The sequence below is a fragment of the Ricinus communis genome, chromosome 10, assembly GCF_019578655.1.
Source record: "Ricinus communis isolate WT05 ecotype wild-type chromosome 10, ASM1957865v1, whole genome shotgun sequence".
NCBI classification, from domain to species: domain Eukaryota; kingdom Viridiplantae; phylum Streptophyta; class Magnoliopsida; order Malpighiales; family Euphorbiaceae; genus Ricinus; species Ricinus communis.
Window position 1 is genome coordinate 11,471,493 of NC_063265.1, and position 18,199 is coordinate 11,489,691.

Below are 18,199 nucleotides of genomic sequence, written 5' to 3' on the forward strand. Positions count from 1 at the left end.
CCAAAAAATCAAAACATTCTCAAGCTGGAGTTATTTGGTTCAATATTCACAAAAATCGAAATGAGGACGATAGAACTTATCATAAAATAAAGGAGTAAATTCTAAAAGGGTTCAGAATCAGATATCAGGCAACTCTGAAATGAATCTATAAAGCTTGTATATTTGTTAGAGGCCGCTCTCCGTAACCGGTGTCAGCAGTAGGTCTGGCGTGGCCTTCCATTATTGCTCTCTGTGAAAGTAAAAAGAGCAATGGAACACTGACAAGTGGCACCTCTGCAATGACAACACCACAATATTACGCGCCTGTCTAGTATCATGTAGTTAAACTAAAATGACTGTTGAGACAGAGAAGCCAGAATAAGAGATCAGAAGCATTTGGCATGTGTGGCCAGACAAGAGCCAAGAAAAGTTGAAATGGAGCAACAAAGAAGGGCCACTCAATGCTCAAACAATAAGGTAATATACTCAACAATTTTTATAGCTAGGATCCAAAAACTCTTTTAGTTCCTTACCCCATTTCTCATCCTTGTTTTGTTTGTGTCAGTCAATTATCTTTTTCCTGTTATTATCACTCAAGTTACATCACACAATTTTCCTTTGCTTCCTTTTCACTGAATGGCCTGAATTTATTGCCGTCATGTCATTGTCTCAAAAAGAAAAAAAGAAAAAAACTCTAGAAAGTCGTATTTACAAGCTCTGCACTCAATTTTGCTTTATGGGTTTGCTTCAAAATTTGTTATTTTCTTTTAACTTCTCAGTTTTTATTTGTTTATTGTTAGTATAAGCAAGAGAACATGAAGTTTGTCAAGTGTTTCAGTTAGAGTGGTTTAAGGGGCATTCTAAGCGTGTTTTGGTACTTGAGAAGGGTTTTAATTTGTTCAGTTGGTGAATGTAGAAAAAAGGTCCTATGTTACAAATAAAAGAGTGTTCTTATTTTTCAAGTTAAGAGTGTCTTGGTCTTCAGTGAGTGACCAGTTTAATATTACTATTGCAGCTTTTTTCAAGTGCTTTTAGGACTTGAAAGAGTTTTTGACTTGCTGTTAGTGCTTTCAGAAAGTTCCAAGTTGTTAATTTTATTTAATTATGAGTTCAAGTTTTCTGGTTTCATTATTATTTTCTCAATCTTGATAATTTGAAGCCCTTTCTAAGTGCAAATACTTGAAAGTAGTGATAAGTTGGTTCTTTTGGGTCTGCCTTTCCTAATACAAGCCATGGCATCAGTTGTTTCATTCCGAGTATCACCTTATTATTTGTTAAATTCAGAAATTAAGCCTCGGTTGCAAGTGAGAGTTCAGAGTTTAGATGGTAGTGATTCGACAATGCTGTCATCTGGTTCAGTTGCGGTGAATGGAACTTCTTTCATTGGGAGAATAGAGAACAACGGAGCACTTAATGGTGGCAGTACCACTACAAAGAAAGAAGAGGGTAGAGTTTTGATTGATGGAGGAAATGGGAGATTAAAGTCTAGAGTTGAGAAAAAGCAGGTGAAAAATGTTTCTCAAGATTTTGAAGTTCTGTGGGATGATGGATATGGAACCAAGACAGCGAAGGATTATCTTGAAGGAGCCAAGGAGATGAATAGGTTTGATGACGGACCACCTAGGTGGTTTAGCCCCATTGAGAGTGGGCAACCTTTAAAAGATTCTCCAACTCTTCTGTTTTTGCCTGGTAATGTCTGTAATATTGTCTCACTGTGCCAAAAGTTAAAATTTGATCTGCCACAAGTTCTGCAAAGTAGGAACACCTTAATAGGACTTTCTTATTAATGGGATTATAGCTCCCTGGAAGTGATTTGGATCTCTATTTCATAAGTTCTTAGTGAATTCAATTCCTAGCTATGCAAGCTTATGGATTTTAGAATTATATTTGATGCATGCAGGGCTTGATGGTGTTGGCTTGGGACTTACTTTGCACCATAAAGCTCTGGGAAAGTATGCTATTTTCTTTTTCTAGTCTCACTATAATTACTAAATTCTTGTGTTTATTTTTGGACTATCAGTTTCTGAACGGTTCGTTTTTAATAAGGCGACAATAAAATTATGTTTGAAAACTTGAATTAGGTGTCTGGATCCTGGAAAGTTTTGGGTCTGCTGTGAGATGACTGCTCTAGAAACAACTTATTTGCTAATCTTTTATTGGAGTTTGTTTTCTAGTTGTTCCACATTAGGGTAACATTCAAAAACTTCGATTATTCATTTGTAATTTCTTCAAAATCTTAGCTCGCCACCCCCCACACACACAGAAAGACAAAATATATAGAATTATCCTTCTTTATAGTCTTATATATAATGAAGAAAGCTAGTTTTGGCCCCATCACTGCATAAATGTATGTTTACATTCATAAATGTAGTCATGTATTTGGATGGATATATGGCCTATTAAGTTTTTTATTAAACGTCCTTTATGCTTCTATCATTTTATTGCCTTTTTTTTTTTTCGTGATGCTTGCATGCTGTTTGTCAGCCACCTTTCTGCTAATATTTGTATTAATTAGTTATTGATCTCCAGTCTTTCAGATTTGCACTGAGGTCATTGTAAGAATTATAATGCTTGAGAGTTGATATTCATGTTTGGTTTTGTTATTTCAGTCCATAAATGATTTTATTATCTTGATTTTGGCAAACACAGGGTATTTGAAGTTTGGTGCCTTCATATTCCAGTCTACAACAGAACACCATTTGAAGGTCTCAACCTATTAGCAGTTTCTTGTATCCTTTATACTTTCTCAAAATAAATATTTATTTTAAAAGCCAAAAATTGTCTATATGATTAATGTGATGCCATATGGTCATCTATGCAGTTAGAATAGTCGTTCATGGCAAGTTGATATTGCACAAGTTTGATTTTATGATTTCAGCAAAAAGATATACTGCTGTGAAGACGACCTAAATTTCGTGGAATTAAAATGGCTTACAAGTTTTCTCTATTCAAGTGTCAAAGTATTAAACCGCAGGCAATTTAATTTATCAGAAACTTAATGGGATTTTGTTTCTTGAAGGACTGGTGAAATTTGTTGAGGAAACAGTCAGGCTTGAGCATGCCTTGTTCCCAGATAAGCCGATTTATCTAGTCGGAGATTCCTTTGGAGGATGTCTAGCACTTGCTGTTGCTGCCCGTAATCCCAAAATTGACTTTGTAGTGATACTAGCCAATCCAGGTCAGTTCCATGATAAGCATTAATTTATTATATATTCTTGATTGTCTTTTCGACTTCCTGATTGATATTGTCTGAATTAGACTGACATTTAAATCCTTTTATTTTAGCTACATCATTCGGCAGATCACAGCTGCAACCATTGCTTCCTGTCTTGGAAGCATTCCCTGAAGGATTACATAATGCAGTTCCCTATCTTCTTAGCTTTGTAATGGGTACATCTTCAGTTTGTAATTTATTATTCATATTTGTTGTAACTGATATCTTGCACATGTACTGTTTGAGACTCGAATATAAATCTGTTTGCATTGCATTTGAGTATTTATACACATTGCCAGTATTTGGAACTTCCCTAGTCATAATCTGTTTGAACTGCCATTTAACAGCCGGTTGAGCTTTTCAGTTTTCAAATAGCTTTAGATGCCTCGTTGAGAAAAGAATTTATCTGATATTACTACTTTTTATCTTTTAATGGCACCAGGTAATCCATTGAAGATGGCAATGGTTGATGTCGAATATATACTTCCTCCTAGATTAAAAATCGAACAGCTGTCTGGGAATCTTACTGCTTTGCTACCATATCTTTCTGTATGCTATGCTAGCCTCTTTTACCTTTTATTGTGTTCTGCTCTGTTTTGTTCTGTTCCATTTTATTGTTTTTGGTCAATTTGTGAACCCTTTAGTTCCCATTGACTAGAGATTCTATTACAAATGGCTCATTTATGGACAGAAAGTGTCTGGATGGTAGCTTATATGGGAAGAGATCTAGGTGCATAATCTTATTATAAATTCAGATCACATTGCTATTCTTCAATTCCATGGTAAATAGCTTGTAAATGTAACATTCAAAGTCATAGTTGGCTTGATTAACAAAATTCTATAAGCACAATGAATGCAACAGCTCATGCAGTCGTGAGTAAAGGTATTTCCAAATGTTTCTTGGCAAATATACAAAGGAATGAAATGCAAGTGCTGCTCTGATTTAAAGTTTTCAATGATCTGATTTTAGATTTCTCTGCACAGTTAAGAGGCCATGTACAAAGGATAAACTATTTTGGGCAGGGGAAATTATGCAACTCTATTATTATATTTGAGTAACCAAAGATACAACTATTGACCAAGATTTATTCAGGTCTGATGTGAAATAAATTGATTCCTATCAGGCAGTTAGATTTAGTCATTCCTTTGATTTGCTTAAATATTCTTCTTAGGCAATGCACATATACTAATATGTTTATTTTCAGGGTTTGGCTGATATTATTCCCAAGGATACTCTTGTTTGGAAGTTAAAATTACTAAAATCAGCTGCTGCTTATACCAATTCCCGTCTTCATGCTGTAAAAGCTGAAGTGCTAGTGCTTGCTAGGTCTTTATTCTCTCTTCACATGCTTGATTTTATTCTCGTAATGTATGCAACTCACTTTAGAATTGGTTAAAGATTCATGGAATTTTAACATTTGATGGTGGTGTCTTCTTTGCAGTGGCGCAGATTATATGCTTCCTAGTGCAGATGAAGCTAAGCGCCTTAAAATTCATTACAGAATTGTATAGTTCGCCACTTCAAAGACAATGGGCATACACTTCTGCTGGTAAGTAAGAAATAATTATGTTATGCATATATGCATCTGAAACAAATGGTTGTATTCTTGTGCATGCAAGTGTCTTAGATACTATAATGCAGTTTTATTGGTTCCTTTTTTATGCACTTTCAAATCAGTTGCACTTCTGGTCACATCAAAATTTATACGACTTGCTAATGTTGAATCAACACTTGCATTTCCTGGTCATTGAGTAAAGAAATTACCATTTTCAACTGTTCAGAGTTGTAATGTAGTCCTGGGAAGGAAATCCATTTGCCTTCTCCTTATAACTTCAATTTCTCAATAGCTGGTTCATTTTTCTGTTAAACAAGTGTAGATTCATATTTAGCTTCTCTAATGGTAGTTAACCATGCCTTTCTTGATCGGCATAGTTGTTGTAACAGTAGCTTCATGGCTATGTTGTGAAAACTTTTGCTTTCGGTGCTTCTTTTTTTTTTGGTGTCGTCTCATTGTGTCTTGATCATAAGCCCCAAAACTTGAAGTAACTGAAACCATATATCACCTGACCAACATATATTCTCTTTGTCCATCTTTGTTATGACTTCATTCTGATAAAGGCAAAGTTCAGTTCCAAGATATAAATTTCATTGTTAATTTCAGCATGAAGGTTATGATGATAAAATAAAGTATGCTTATGCAACACTAGTTTAAGTAGCACATTTTCTTCTTCTTCTTTTTTTTTTTCCCATTGTTTTTTTTTATTTTCTTCACATGTAGGTTTAGTGGAATTGTTTTATTGTACTTTATCTTTTATAACCATAAATCAGAAGATTCTGAAATTCTTAAATGGATGCTCTGGATGACTTTATGCTTATGAGAAATGCAATACACCTCACTCTTTCTTGTTAGTAGGCTGTCTTAGGCAGTTGCATTGATTGCATCCTTAGCTTGTAGAATTGTTTTTCTGTACAAAAGCTTCATTCTGGGCTGCACTCAAGCTTCCATCTTTAACTCTATTTCGCTGTGGAACGATAAATTCAGTGGGCTGCTTTTGTCTGCTATTTTTCCCTCTAACATAACCTTCTCTTACGGACACAGGAAGATGGCATTAATTTGCTCACTATTATTAAAGGTACTGGCAAATATCGTCTCAAGGAGAATTGATTTTGTCTCAGACTTTCTGCCACCTAGCATGTCAGAATTCAAGCGTGGCTTTTATGAAATATCTGGGTAATAGCAGATCTCTTCATGATGGCTCTTAATGGACAGACTGGGGATCCAACTTGATCTAGCTTACGAGATCTATGATAGCAATATAGTTCATTCCTCAAATTTATTCATGATGATATCTCATGGTCCATTAAATTTTCATTTGACATTAATGCTTACCAGTACTAAACTGTGAACATTGAGTGAGTTCATTGTTATCTTTTACTTTGTTCCTTATTAAGGTTAAAATTTCTAAGAGATTTCAACAGGCTGACATTATCTATGGCTACATAGCCTACAAATCCAGGATTAGAACATTATTGATCCATTTATGGATTGTGGTGAATCTGAAGCACCTAGGTGAATTAATTTTAGGTGTCTCACTTAGGCATTGACTACATGCTGGGCTGACTAGCTTGTTCAAGTTGCTATCCATCACATAAAATTGTCTATCTCAGACTCTAGCTGCTAATAAAATCACCTACCTTTCAGGTTATTACGCTTTGTTACAGGTGCTGCTTTGTTCTCAACTCTGGATGACGGAAGGATAGTGAGAGGTCTTGCTGGGGTTCCAAATAAAGGTCCTGTTATATTAGTTGGTTACCATATGCTGATGGGACTCGAACTTTATTCCCTCTATGAAGAGTTTCTGAGAGAGAAGAACATTGCACTTCGTGGTTTAGCACATCCAATAATATCCAATGGAAGGCTTGAAGAGTTAACTAATGAATTTTCTGTTTCTGATTGGATGCAAGTTATGGGTGCTTTACCTGTTACACCAAGCAATCTTTTCAAATTGCTTTCTACAAAATCACACGTGCTTCTTTATCCTGGGGTGCAGGAGGCTCTGCATTACAAGGTATACCAACTTTATTGTACTTCACTTGACCAGGTTTATTTGGAAGCTAAAACCATGTATATCTGTTGTGACTTTTTCAGAACTACTGTCAAATATCTATCTTATTTCTTAGCACAAGATGTTAACAAGTATATGGGGATTAAATGTTTTCATTCTTAGTGTGATGTGTAGCATGACTGCCAGACTAGTAGTTTAGCACTCCATACAAGCAAGCTAACTTGTATGCTATTGTTGCAATCAACATGGATGCTATCTCATCACTATCATTCTCACCTCAACAACCAACCCGCCTTTATTGCCACTATGGATGGCACAATCTCTTCAATTGTTATGATCCCATGATTATCACGTCGACAACTTATCTTCTTATCACAATGGCTTCAATCAATTCGTCACATTTTTTCATCTTCATGTTGCAGTTACTGCCATGATAACATATGATCCTTGAACCTTATTATGGTACTGTTTCCAGCACCAGTACTGGCACCATTTATTACTTTCTTCCAAAGAATTATACTTCCCAAGTTTCTTTTAAGAAAGATATTGCTTATTTATTGCTTTAGACTTTTCAGACTGGTTCCTCCAAGTTACAACAATTCTTTGATTTACAGGGTGAACAGTATAAGTTATTTTGGCCTGATCAACCAGAGTTTGTGAGAATGGCTGCGAGGTTTGGAGCCACAATTGTACCATTTGGATCTGTAGGAGAAGATGATATAGCAGAAGTGAGTATTTTGCACTTTCTGTCAGGCAGCAATTTTCTTTTTTCAATACTGGAGCCTAATCCTGATGGTAGAGATGTTTTTGTATATGAGAATTTGCTAATTGCTAAAGCTTCCACTGTATGATCCTTCTTTCTTTTCTTTTTTCTCCTTCAAATCTTTGTCAGCAAGAGCTTGAAAAGTTATAATGATTAAATTTACATTAAAAAACACTTTCTTATTTGTCTCTAATATACTTGTAAGTTCAACATTATTTAACCAAGTCATTATGTCAAATTGATTATTGGTTTCATAACTTTATCACTTTTAATGATAACTGTTCCACCAAAGAAATAGTTACTAAAATTCTTTCCTACTGATGTGGCCATCAGGCCACTATCCATTGCATGTGATCAAAGAAATAGTTCCTGACTGGACTGGATATTTAGTGTCAAATATGGTAGAAAGTATACAAGGTATATTTCTTATTTCATGTAATGGATTGTGGAGTATATAGGATTAAGAGTCTGGATGATTTAGGTGTATTAAGTTTCTTAATAGATCTCCTTACCCTGTTCACATACGGTTTCTTCCCTCCCCTCTAAAGAATACTATGAAGTATGAAATTTTTCTCTTGTGCTTTTTCTGTACTTCAGTCGGTAAATATTCTTAGGCTTGTAACAATTTGATGCTGTTTCCTGGATGTGGCAGTTGGCTCTTGACTACAATGATCTAATGAAAATCCCTGTGCTTAATGACTACATAAGAGAGTCCACCCGCAGCGCTATAAGAATCAGGTACTTCCCCTCAATTTAATTACTGACGCTTGCTAGCTGCAGATAAACTAAGCCAACCCTATTTTTGAAAAATCTCAGGGTTTGCTTATTTGTGAAACTAGTTATTCACCAGCGTGTTGTGTGGAATCAAAACTGATTTGCATTTACTTTTGAAATATAATTAGAATAGTCTGAAATAGTTAGACATTCCCGTTAAGAATAATTTGTAGCTTATTCAAATAAAACATAAAAGAAAAGAATTATAGGTTTGTAATCATTCTTTTGTTAGGTAACTCAAAAGACGAAGTTTAAATATGAATGTTTTAAGGGGGAAATCCATAAATTTACACTTCAACTAGATTTTTGGCCCAATTATTATGCGTGCGAGCCCAACACTGCACAAGGCTCTTTACAAGTCCAAAGAAGAAGATTTCTTTATAAACTAAAGTCTTTCACTTTAAAGCTTTTTAAAATACAATACATATATCTAACATCATTCACCTTTGAAATTGCACATTTTAAGTAGAAGAAAAAAATAATAAATCAAATACTTGCACATCACAATATGTTAAAAGTTGAGAGAGTTATGTGTGCTATGGATATTATTAAAATTAGTTTTGTAATTAATAAAAGCATCACCAGATATGCCTCTGACTAAACAATGAAGAGTAAATTGAAGCTTCTCATAAGAAAGTGGTATGCATGAAACCAAAATGTTTCAATCTATGCAAAGGCCTCCCTTTTTATACCATTGGCCACAACTTAATAAATAAAACAGAGAGTTCAAATGGAACAAATAGGATTAAGTTGATATATTAAAACTATATATCTAAAAGATAAAAAGAAGTTAACGTATTTAATTGAAGATAAAGTGTCCATATAGAAAACCGAAGTTATTTTAGGTTTAGGTCTTTTCAATTGAATGGAAAAAGACAAAAGGGTAAAATGGAAGTAGAGGAGACTAAAAAGATAAATAGAATATTAGAGGAATTTAATTAAAAATATATAATAAGTATAGAAATAGAAGATGGAAGAATCTGATTAAAGATAATGCCACACGTCAATGATATAGATTTTCACTCTAAATTCTAGAATATGCCACTTGGCAACTCTTTGTGAATTCTAATTTGAGAACCCAGCTCAATTTCTACTCATCTAGAATATGTTATTAATAAACAGCTCAATTCTTAGATGAGTAGAAATTGAGCCAGATTTTTTCTTAATAGATTAAAATGTAAAGTCTGTGTTGACAAAAAAATGACATGATTATAGGGATCCGAGTCAAGGCGAAGTTGGCAACCAAGAACTGTTTATCCCAGGGCTTTTGCCTAAGGTACCTGGCCGCTTTTACTTTCTGTTCGGGAAGCCCATAGAAACAAAGGGGAAGGAAGAGCTGCTGAAAGACAAAGGTTATGCAAATGAACTTTATTTGCAGGTAAAATCTGAAGTTAAACGCAATATGGACTACTTGTTAAAGAAGAGAGAGACAGACCCTTATAGGAGTATTATTGATAGAACACTATATCGTGCATTATATTCTCCTTTAAATGAAGTTCCAGCATTTGATCCTTGAAAATAGTTAGACAGTACAACAGTTGGTCTTAAAACTTCTACAACCATCCCTTCACCTGAAAGTGAGTTCTGTACAAATTCAAGTATATATAATGAAAACTATGGTGGTTTTATCAGGTTATCTTTTGTTGCATGACTATAAATATTATTCTGATAGTTGAGACTTATATTGGATTGCCATTCCTGCTAAAATTTCACTTTCCAGAAACCATATGTTAGATTAGTATTAACCCTATAGTGCATGTCACTCGACTGCATAATGAATTGGAAACTTGCTTCTGGAATTGGTCATGACTTAGAAAGAGTATCCAATTCTTAACATGGAGTTTGGAGTCAAATTGACTGTCTTTCCAATTCTTAACATGGAGTTTGGAGTCAAGTTGACTGTCTTTCCAATTCTTAACATGGATTTTGGAGTCAAGTTGACTGTCTTTCCAATTCTTAACATGGAGTTTGGAGTCAAGTTGACTATCTTTCATGAAGTGGGGCGAATCAAAGTCATCCATTTCATTGGAAGGCATAAAAGATGGTAACCTGGAGAAATGATGCACATACATATAGGAAAAAAACATTATAATTCATCACTGAATAGGTCATATATCAGAATTTTTTTTTGATATATGAAGCCTTGAATATTTCTTGTAAGAAGCTTAAAAAACTTCAGCTTTCTTCTGGTCTCTTACTTTTCTTCTATGAAGTAGATGAACGGCTAGCAATAATTATTTGTATGTCTATAGCTCCAAGGTAGATCATATAGTACTGTGCTTTCAGGTTTGGGGATAGAACGCCGGATATGTTAGCTGTTGTCAATTGTTGTCGCTGTGAAAGAAATTTGGCTTAGAGTTATTTGTTTGTTTAACTTTCATTTTGGTCGGTTCAAAGAGGAAAAAGGAGGAAACAAAACAAGGTTTAAACAGCTAATCATTTACATTATAAGGCAAACGCTTGACATGTGGGCTGTTCTCCCAATGGCTTATACAGAATCATAGCTTGGCAACACATGTTTTTTTGCCTCTAAAAAGCGTTTTCTGCGGAGGCTAATAGTAAATGCAGTCATGCACTACAGAGAGAGCAAGGGATAGAGAGAGAGAGAGAGAGAGAGAGAGAGAGAGAGAGAGACATTACTGCATAGCCACAATTTTTGTCCCATTTCTTCTTCTTTTACAAAACTGATGTTGCCTTGCTGAGAGCATGATGAGGCAATCAGTATATTCTTCAGATGGATATTAAAATTGATTTTCTACTTTTCTTAAGCATTCAGAGTTTATTGCAAGTTGGAGAAAATGGGGAAAATGATTTTCTGTTAAAGCCAGGAGGGAGCCTAGAGCATGGTACTTCATTGGTGCTGCAAGTAATGGCGAGGTCATAATCTAGAAATAAGAACATGATTCTCTAACTTTTAGGTAGAGGTTAAAAGGTTTCAAGATTTGGTTGTGGAAAGAATAGGAAGCTTAACTTTCTGATAGGAACTAGTTAAAACAACATTTCCATAGAAATGCTAGAAGAGTGGAATCTCCTGTTAATTCCTTGCCTTGCTATATCAAAAATGGTTTACTTTCAACTTCTCTCTCAGGTAGTGATGATTGATTCTCTTGCCTGTCATTTTCTCCTTTTGTACCCATCTGGTGGGAAAGTCACTATATATTCTGCACATTTGATCTAGAAAAATGAGTTTATGAACTCAAGGGAATCCGTGAAAAATCATAATCCATTAACATATAGAATAGGATTCTGCGGATAGAAAAGCAGCGTTGGATCCTTTTATGCGCAGTAGAATTGAGTCTTACATCACTAACAATTCTTCTATATTAGAGCAATTAAGTATTAGCATCATTGATAAGCAAGAAAAGGAAGTGCTAGAGTGCATTGGAAGAGAGAGGCTCTAACACCAAACAAAGTGATGGCCGAGTATGATTTTCCATACACAGACTCTTCTGTCTACAATGCTTCGGGGCCTGATGATTGGAGCAGCACAAGCTATATATTGGATCATGTATGCCGGCCAGTCATCATTGATGCTGAAGGGAGGAAAAGGCCAATTGTTTCCTATGGTCCACAGCAGAACTCAGATATCTATGTTACAAGAACTGAAACAATTGTCAAAGAACATTTTCTTTCACCTTTGCCTCAGAACATAAGCATACTCCTTACACGTCACCTGAGGGTTATGGATATGCTGAAGAAAGGTGGCAGAAACCTTCAGGTCCAGTTAACAGCCGCCTGAGAAGACTGATGAATCCCATACCAGAGTGCAAACTGAGGCTAGCAAACCCAGGTTTGACCCTTTCAGTCAAGCAAACTGGCGTAAGACCACTACATCCCCAGGCTTTTCTGGCAATACTGGTGGCCAGAGTAGTGAATTCAATGACTTAAGCAACCATGATTGGCAAAAATCTGGCGGTAATGCATACCAAAATGACAACTTTGATGACTTCTTCAGCAAGCATAGCAGCGCCATGGAGCCATCCAGGGTCGACCAAACCATAATACACGGAATGGTGGATCACCCAATTCTACCTACTTCAAGGAACCTGTCAAACCTTCTCGCACTAGTGCTCCATATTTCCAGCATACAGAGAGACTGTTGGCATCAGGGAATCCACCCCAACGGAGCCAGCCATGATCACCCATGGCAGGTGGGTCAGGCCAAGTCCTAAAACATGGGCCTCACCACCTGACTACATCCTCTCAAAACCAACAAATGATATCAACACAGCCGTAGGGATTATGAAAGAAGCAGCCAAGCCTTCTTTCTCTCCTGCTCCAAACTCCAAACCAACAAATGACATCAGCAGAAGAGCTTTGGAGATTTTGGAAGAAGCTGTCAAGCGCCCTTGTTGTCTTCTGGCCCAAACTCCCGGTTTACTGAACCTGGCTTTACAGAAACCATTGACAGCATAGAAGCTGCATGGAGATATAATTTCAATATTCCATCCAGACCAGCCACAAAAGAAGATAATTGTAAAACAACCAGGAAAACCAGGAACGGAGAGCTTAACCCCTTTCCACCTACTCTTTGGTCTTAAGAATGCTGGTTTGTGACAGTATTGATACTTCTAAAAGGAGTTCTATTTGCCCGTAGCTCTCTTTGATACCGGAGGAAGCTGCAAGGAAGTATGGTGGAACAAGAGTTTCACATCCAAATCTAGAGAGAACTGGACCAGCAAAATGCTTCCTGAGAAGAATTTTACAGAGTTACTTTTCTTTTATATGTTCTCATATCTGGATGTAGCATTGCTGCTTACTTAAAAAGTATATATTTTTCTGATCTTAGTGCTTAAGCAATAATTCCTGTCTTTTTATAAGCAATTTCGTTATATTAATAGAAAAGTCCTGCTTTGCTTAATGATTCCTATCTTTCTTTATTACTTCCTTATACATGTCTTATAACTCTGGTTTGATATTCAGTAATCAATAATTCTAATCTGCTAGAAAAGTAAACCAGAAGATATTCTTTCTACCGGGGTCATTTTATTCTTTCCACATTTCATTGCTATTGAGTATTGATCCATAGAACTTATGCTCAATTTTCCAGGTTCTTACAGAATGAATTCCTGCAGTAACTTTCAACTAATTTGGCAAAGAGAAGTACCGTTAATACTTAATATACCAAAAGAAATAGAGCGCTTAAACCATGAATTGGATCATAAGTAAACTGCTCGCTTTACATCTCAAACAAATAAATTGGATGTGAAACTGCTAGTCTATAATGTCTGCTTATTGCTCAAATAAATGGCTGTACTCCATTAAATTACCAAAACCATTTTCTGATATTTCTTGATGAATTAAATAATCATAATTGCAAAGGAAAAATGCATCCCTTCCTACCCTGTACATCTCCACATCCACGTTGCTGCAATTTCGGTGCCAGAAAGACGCATTTTCCTCAGTTTCTTCACTATTCAGTTCTGTCTCCTCATTCTCCTGGTCATACACCAGATGGATGCGAATATTTTTTGCCTGATAACCAGTTGACATGACCGCTGAAACATTCAGTTGATCCCCACCTTCCAGCAGATCTTCTAACTTCCAGTGGCTTAACCATAACATACTCTTTTCTGGTTCAGGAATTCCATAAAATATTGGGCTATAGGTCCACTTTAGATCCTTGGTTTTATTCCAGATCTTAATGTAATGATGATCAGTCAATCCATTTCTTACATCATTGCATGTATAAACAATGCATATATTTAAGCCACAGACCTTTCGAACATGAGATGGGGGCATGGTAAAGATATCAATGGCCCCTCATTTTGAGGGTTGTACCAGCCTGGAACCTCACTTCCAGGAAGAAAAATGCTACATATGCCACATTCATGTAAAACCTGTGCCATCGGAATCATGATTTACCAACTGTATAAAGATAACGAGTTTATGTAAAGAATAATTCAAAGGAAAAATGACTCAGATAAGAAGAGGGTGTCAAAGAGTACCTTAGAGGAGTGATTCTTGACGTCATCGTCATCACACTAAACATTTCGACTTTAATGGTTTCCACAGGTCCCAAGTTAAACAAACCCAACATATTGGCCATTTCCTTGTCGTGGTTGTTTATTGGTTCTAGCTTGAAGAAGCCTTGAACCTCAACTAATTGTTCGCAGTCGGCAAGGTTCAACCTCAATGATGTCATCAAGTTCGGTAGATTTGCAATTCTTTCTAATGATGTGCAATTTTCTGCATTCAATTCCTTAAACTCGCTGGAAGTTCAGAAAGTGATTGGAGACTTCTGCAGTTATCCAGTACAAGGGACTCAAGTTTAGTGAGGCCGCTGATGGTTTTGGGTAGGCAAGAAATTGAGTTTCCACTTAAATTTAAGCATTTCAAGGACGAGACAACTGAGGTCGACAGTATCATCTGATAGATCGCAATCTGCAAGACTTAGATGATCTAAGGAGCAAGGTAGAAAAGTCAATGCTAAGGAGGAGTCCATGCCTTGCCTCCGTGATAACCATGACCAGAAGGTTAACTGCGCGATTTGGCTGTATAATGTTTGAAACCATCCATATGAAGCACCTTCAGAGATTCCATTTTTCTAAGTTCACTGGACAGCTTATCTAGTTCTGAGCAACCGGAAAGAATAAGTTTCTCTAGTGATCTCAACAAGACTATTTTTCTTGGAAGCTTCCTGAGCCTTTTGCAATCTTTCAAGTTTAAGAGGACAAGTTTCTCAAGGTTTTCAATAGATTTATGAACCTCAACCAAATTTATGCAACTTTTCAGCTTCAGTCTTTCAAGATTAGGCAGCCCTGAGAGGTCAGGGGTGCTGACAAGACCATAGGAATGGCTAAAATCAAGGATTTTCAATTGTTTAAGACCCTGTTCAAAATCAAATCTAGTCATTTTAATATGGAGACCCAACATCTTAAAGACACAGAGAGAGAGTAAGATCATACCCTGGCTCCAATCCAAGCATGTTTTAGATTGCTATAACGCATGTCAAGAACCACAAGATTCTCCAAGCATAATTTCAATGGAATAGATTTCACAGGGAACCCATGCCAACACAGCCATATTAAATTTCTAGGAAAATGCTCATATCTTCCATCAAGTTTTACATAATTGAGCTGGAGCAGCTTTAATTGTCGCATCTTTGCAAATGCCTTTGTTTCAAAAACTACTTCATTTGACATGGGAAATGGAGGTATCAGGCCCACCTCTGCTGGTTGCCAGGAGAAGAAGCCAAGACGACTCCGTTTCTCCCTGTATTTGGAAATCAAGTCTTCATAATGTTGCCGTTTTGCACAATTAATACAAGAAATCGAATGCTGCTGCTCTTGCATAATTATTTGCAGATCGAGTGAGGCCTCTAATTGCTTCTGTGCCCTGCTTTGAAAATGAGAATGAAAGAATAAGGAGAAGTAAGAAAAAGATAATCAGTATCAGAATGGTAGACTAGCACAGAGACATAAAAATATGCACAACAAGTATTTACATACAATATTTTCTATAAGACAGTCAATGTGTCCTCGTGATGCCATAGTCGGCTACGTGATCCTGGATGCTCAGGTGATTCTTGACGAACAATTTCTCCCCATGTCTCTAAGCAAAGGATGCATCATTAGTTTGTTGTCCTTGTTGATAGTAACAAGATGTCGATCAATGAGATTCTGAATTCCAACTTTTGCATACAACTCGCAGCCGTCCAGAACTTTAACTACATAATCTTTATCTCTTCCAGTGAAGAAACAAGCTATGTGAAGAAATAAGTTTTTGTATTTATCATCCTGTAAAGAATCATAGCTTATTTGGAGGCTCTTCTGAATTTTGGGATGAGGAATTGCTTTTAACTTCTCTAATTCGCTTTCCCATTCATCTGCCATTTTGTCAGATAGATAAGAACCCAAAACTTCAAGAGCTAATGGAACCCCACAACAGTGCTTTACTACACTCTCCGAATGCTCTTTGTAGCCTTCAATAGGATGATTTTGTCGAAAGGCGTGCCAACTGAAGAGCTGAAGTGACTCGTTATCATCCAGTTCCTTAACTCTGAACTTCTTCTGAGTGTCATGCGGATTAAGAAGACGCTCATGTCTGGTTGTCACAATAATCTTACTTCCCTGAAAAGCGAATTCCACGCCCAATAAATGCATTCAATTGGTCCAGTTCATCCACATCGTCAAGAACAATAAGAACTCTTTTGCAGCTTATCACATCTATGACCTTAATGCTTCCTTCATCCACACTATCTATTTTGTTCTCCTTTCCATTTCGAAACTTTTCAACAAGTTGTTTTTGCAAGAAAATCAAACCATTAGGTTCCTTTGAAGCTTTCCTAACATTTGCAAGAAAGCAGCTGCCTTTAAACCTATCTAAATTTAGGTTATAAACAGTCTTGGCTATGGTTGTCTTCCCAACACCACCAATACCATAGATTATTGCTATGCCAGGATCAGTAGACCCATTCTGTAACCACAAGTTAATATCTTTCACACGAGAATCTATTCCAACTAAAAAGGACGGAACATGCATCGATACCGATTCATTCAGCCTGTTCTCAACCAGTTTGACAATATCTTGGATAAATTCTGCCTCATGCCTACAAATCAAAATCAAAACAGAAAACAAAGCATAGAAAGATTGCATCAGTCCATATACTTCATTATTCATCCATCTTTTTTTAAAAAAGAAGTAGAATAAATTGGAAACTCAGTAGAAGGAATTCAATAAATCCATAAATAATGAATCTCCAGAAGTCATCGTCTAATAATTTCTTATTCCAGTTCATATCATTATTCAACTTCCCAAATCTCATCTACTTTAGAAACCATGTTGTTGGATTTTGTACTTTATCAGGAGATCAATTTGGAAAATTACCTCTGTTGCAAGTCCATCCCACTCAAATCTGTAATCTCTCTAAGCACTGCCCTCCATCTCTGCACCTTTTCCATCTCCTCCATCTCTTCATGTATAGCAAATGCTTTTGCGTAACTCCCAGACTGTTCCCAGACTTGGTTAGGATCTGCATCATAAAAAACTGGCATAACAATTAGTCCACCATTTTTCCTTACTTCCATTATTTTTACAAGTTCTTCGAGGCACCATATTGAAGACGCGTAGTCTTTTGAGAACACAACTAAGCATAATTTCGACTGTTGCATTGCCTTTTGAAATTCAGCATCAACAATCTCTCCTCTCTCCACTCCATAATCACCTCTGAATGTATGAATTCCTGAATGCTCCAAAGCTGCATAAAGGTGATCGCTAAAATTCTTCCCAGTATCATCACCACTAAAGCTTAGGAAGACACGATAGGTATAATCTGATGATCCCGAGGCAGTCATTCAGAAAACTTCTTCACATAAACTTCCAAGAATAGTTCATACTAATCACTGTCAAAAAATAAACCCAAAGAGAAGTATTATGACAAAAAGAAAGAAATCCAATATGACAATCAAAATTCGAGGCCATAACAAGTACTATAATACAGTTTAACACATCCAAACTCTAGTTAGTCTATAAAATTAAAAATGTTTGCCATGATCAATCAGATGTGACTAAAGCATCCAAATTATAATGATTCTGATTGTATTGCACAAGAAACAAAACAAAAGGAAATAATGAGTCTATGACTGAAAACAATGTATAATGATTGCAGAACTGCTTGTCAGTTTGACACCTTTATTTTCCAGTAAAAATAAACTATGGCTAAGGATTTACACAAATGACAATTAGAAACTGTGCTGACAACTAAAACAAAATATAGAATTTTGAACTGTTTGTGAACAATAAATATAGAATTTTAAATTTAAAAAGCATTTCTGCCTTTACCTCTAATCCTCAAATTAAAGTTAGCTAATTTAAGACAGCAGTTGGTTGAAACCCATGAACTGATTATGGAGATAATGAGGCAATAAGAATAAGGATCATATCTTTAGAAAACAAGAATT

At 36.1% G+C, this 18,199-nt stretch overlaps 2 protein-coding genes and 1 pseudogene across 2 annotated transcripts; 2 read left to right on the forward strand and 1 right to left on the reverse strand.

Moving 5' to 3' along the window:
- Positions 1-531: 531 nt before the first annotated feature.
- On the forward strand, positions 532-9,933 carry LOC125368578 (phytyl ester synthase 1, chloroplastic-like). The gene is given in 15 exon segments (XM_048369618.1): positions 532-1,668; positions 1,880-1,931; positions 2,629-2,684; positions 2,999-3,157; positions 3,265-3,369; positions 3,636-3,742; positions 4,399-4,520; positions 4,636-4,679; positions 4,682-4,743; positions 5,794-5,843; positions 5,845-5,925; positions 6,397-6,763; positions 7,375-7,488; positions 8,176-8,261; positions 9,513-9,933. Coding segments are annotated over 15 exon segments (2,163 nt in total). The 5' UTR covers positions 532-1,211; the 3' UTR covers positions 9,814-9,933.
- A 129-nt stretch (positions 9,934-10,062) lies between these two features.
- On the forward strand, positions 10,063-12,808 carry LOC8288449. The gene is given in 3 exon segments (XM_048369619.1): positions 10,063-11,935; positions 11,938-12,027; positions 12,030-12,808. Coding segments are annotated over 3 exon segments (753 nt in total). The 5' UTR covers positions 10,063-11,712; the 3' UTR covers positions 12,470-12,808.
- A 1,695-nt stretch (positions 12,809-14,503) lies between these two features.
- Positions 14,504-18,074, reverse strand: LOC125368611 (annotated as a pseudogene).
- Positions 18,075-18,199: the final 125 nt, after the last annotated feature.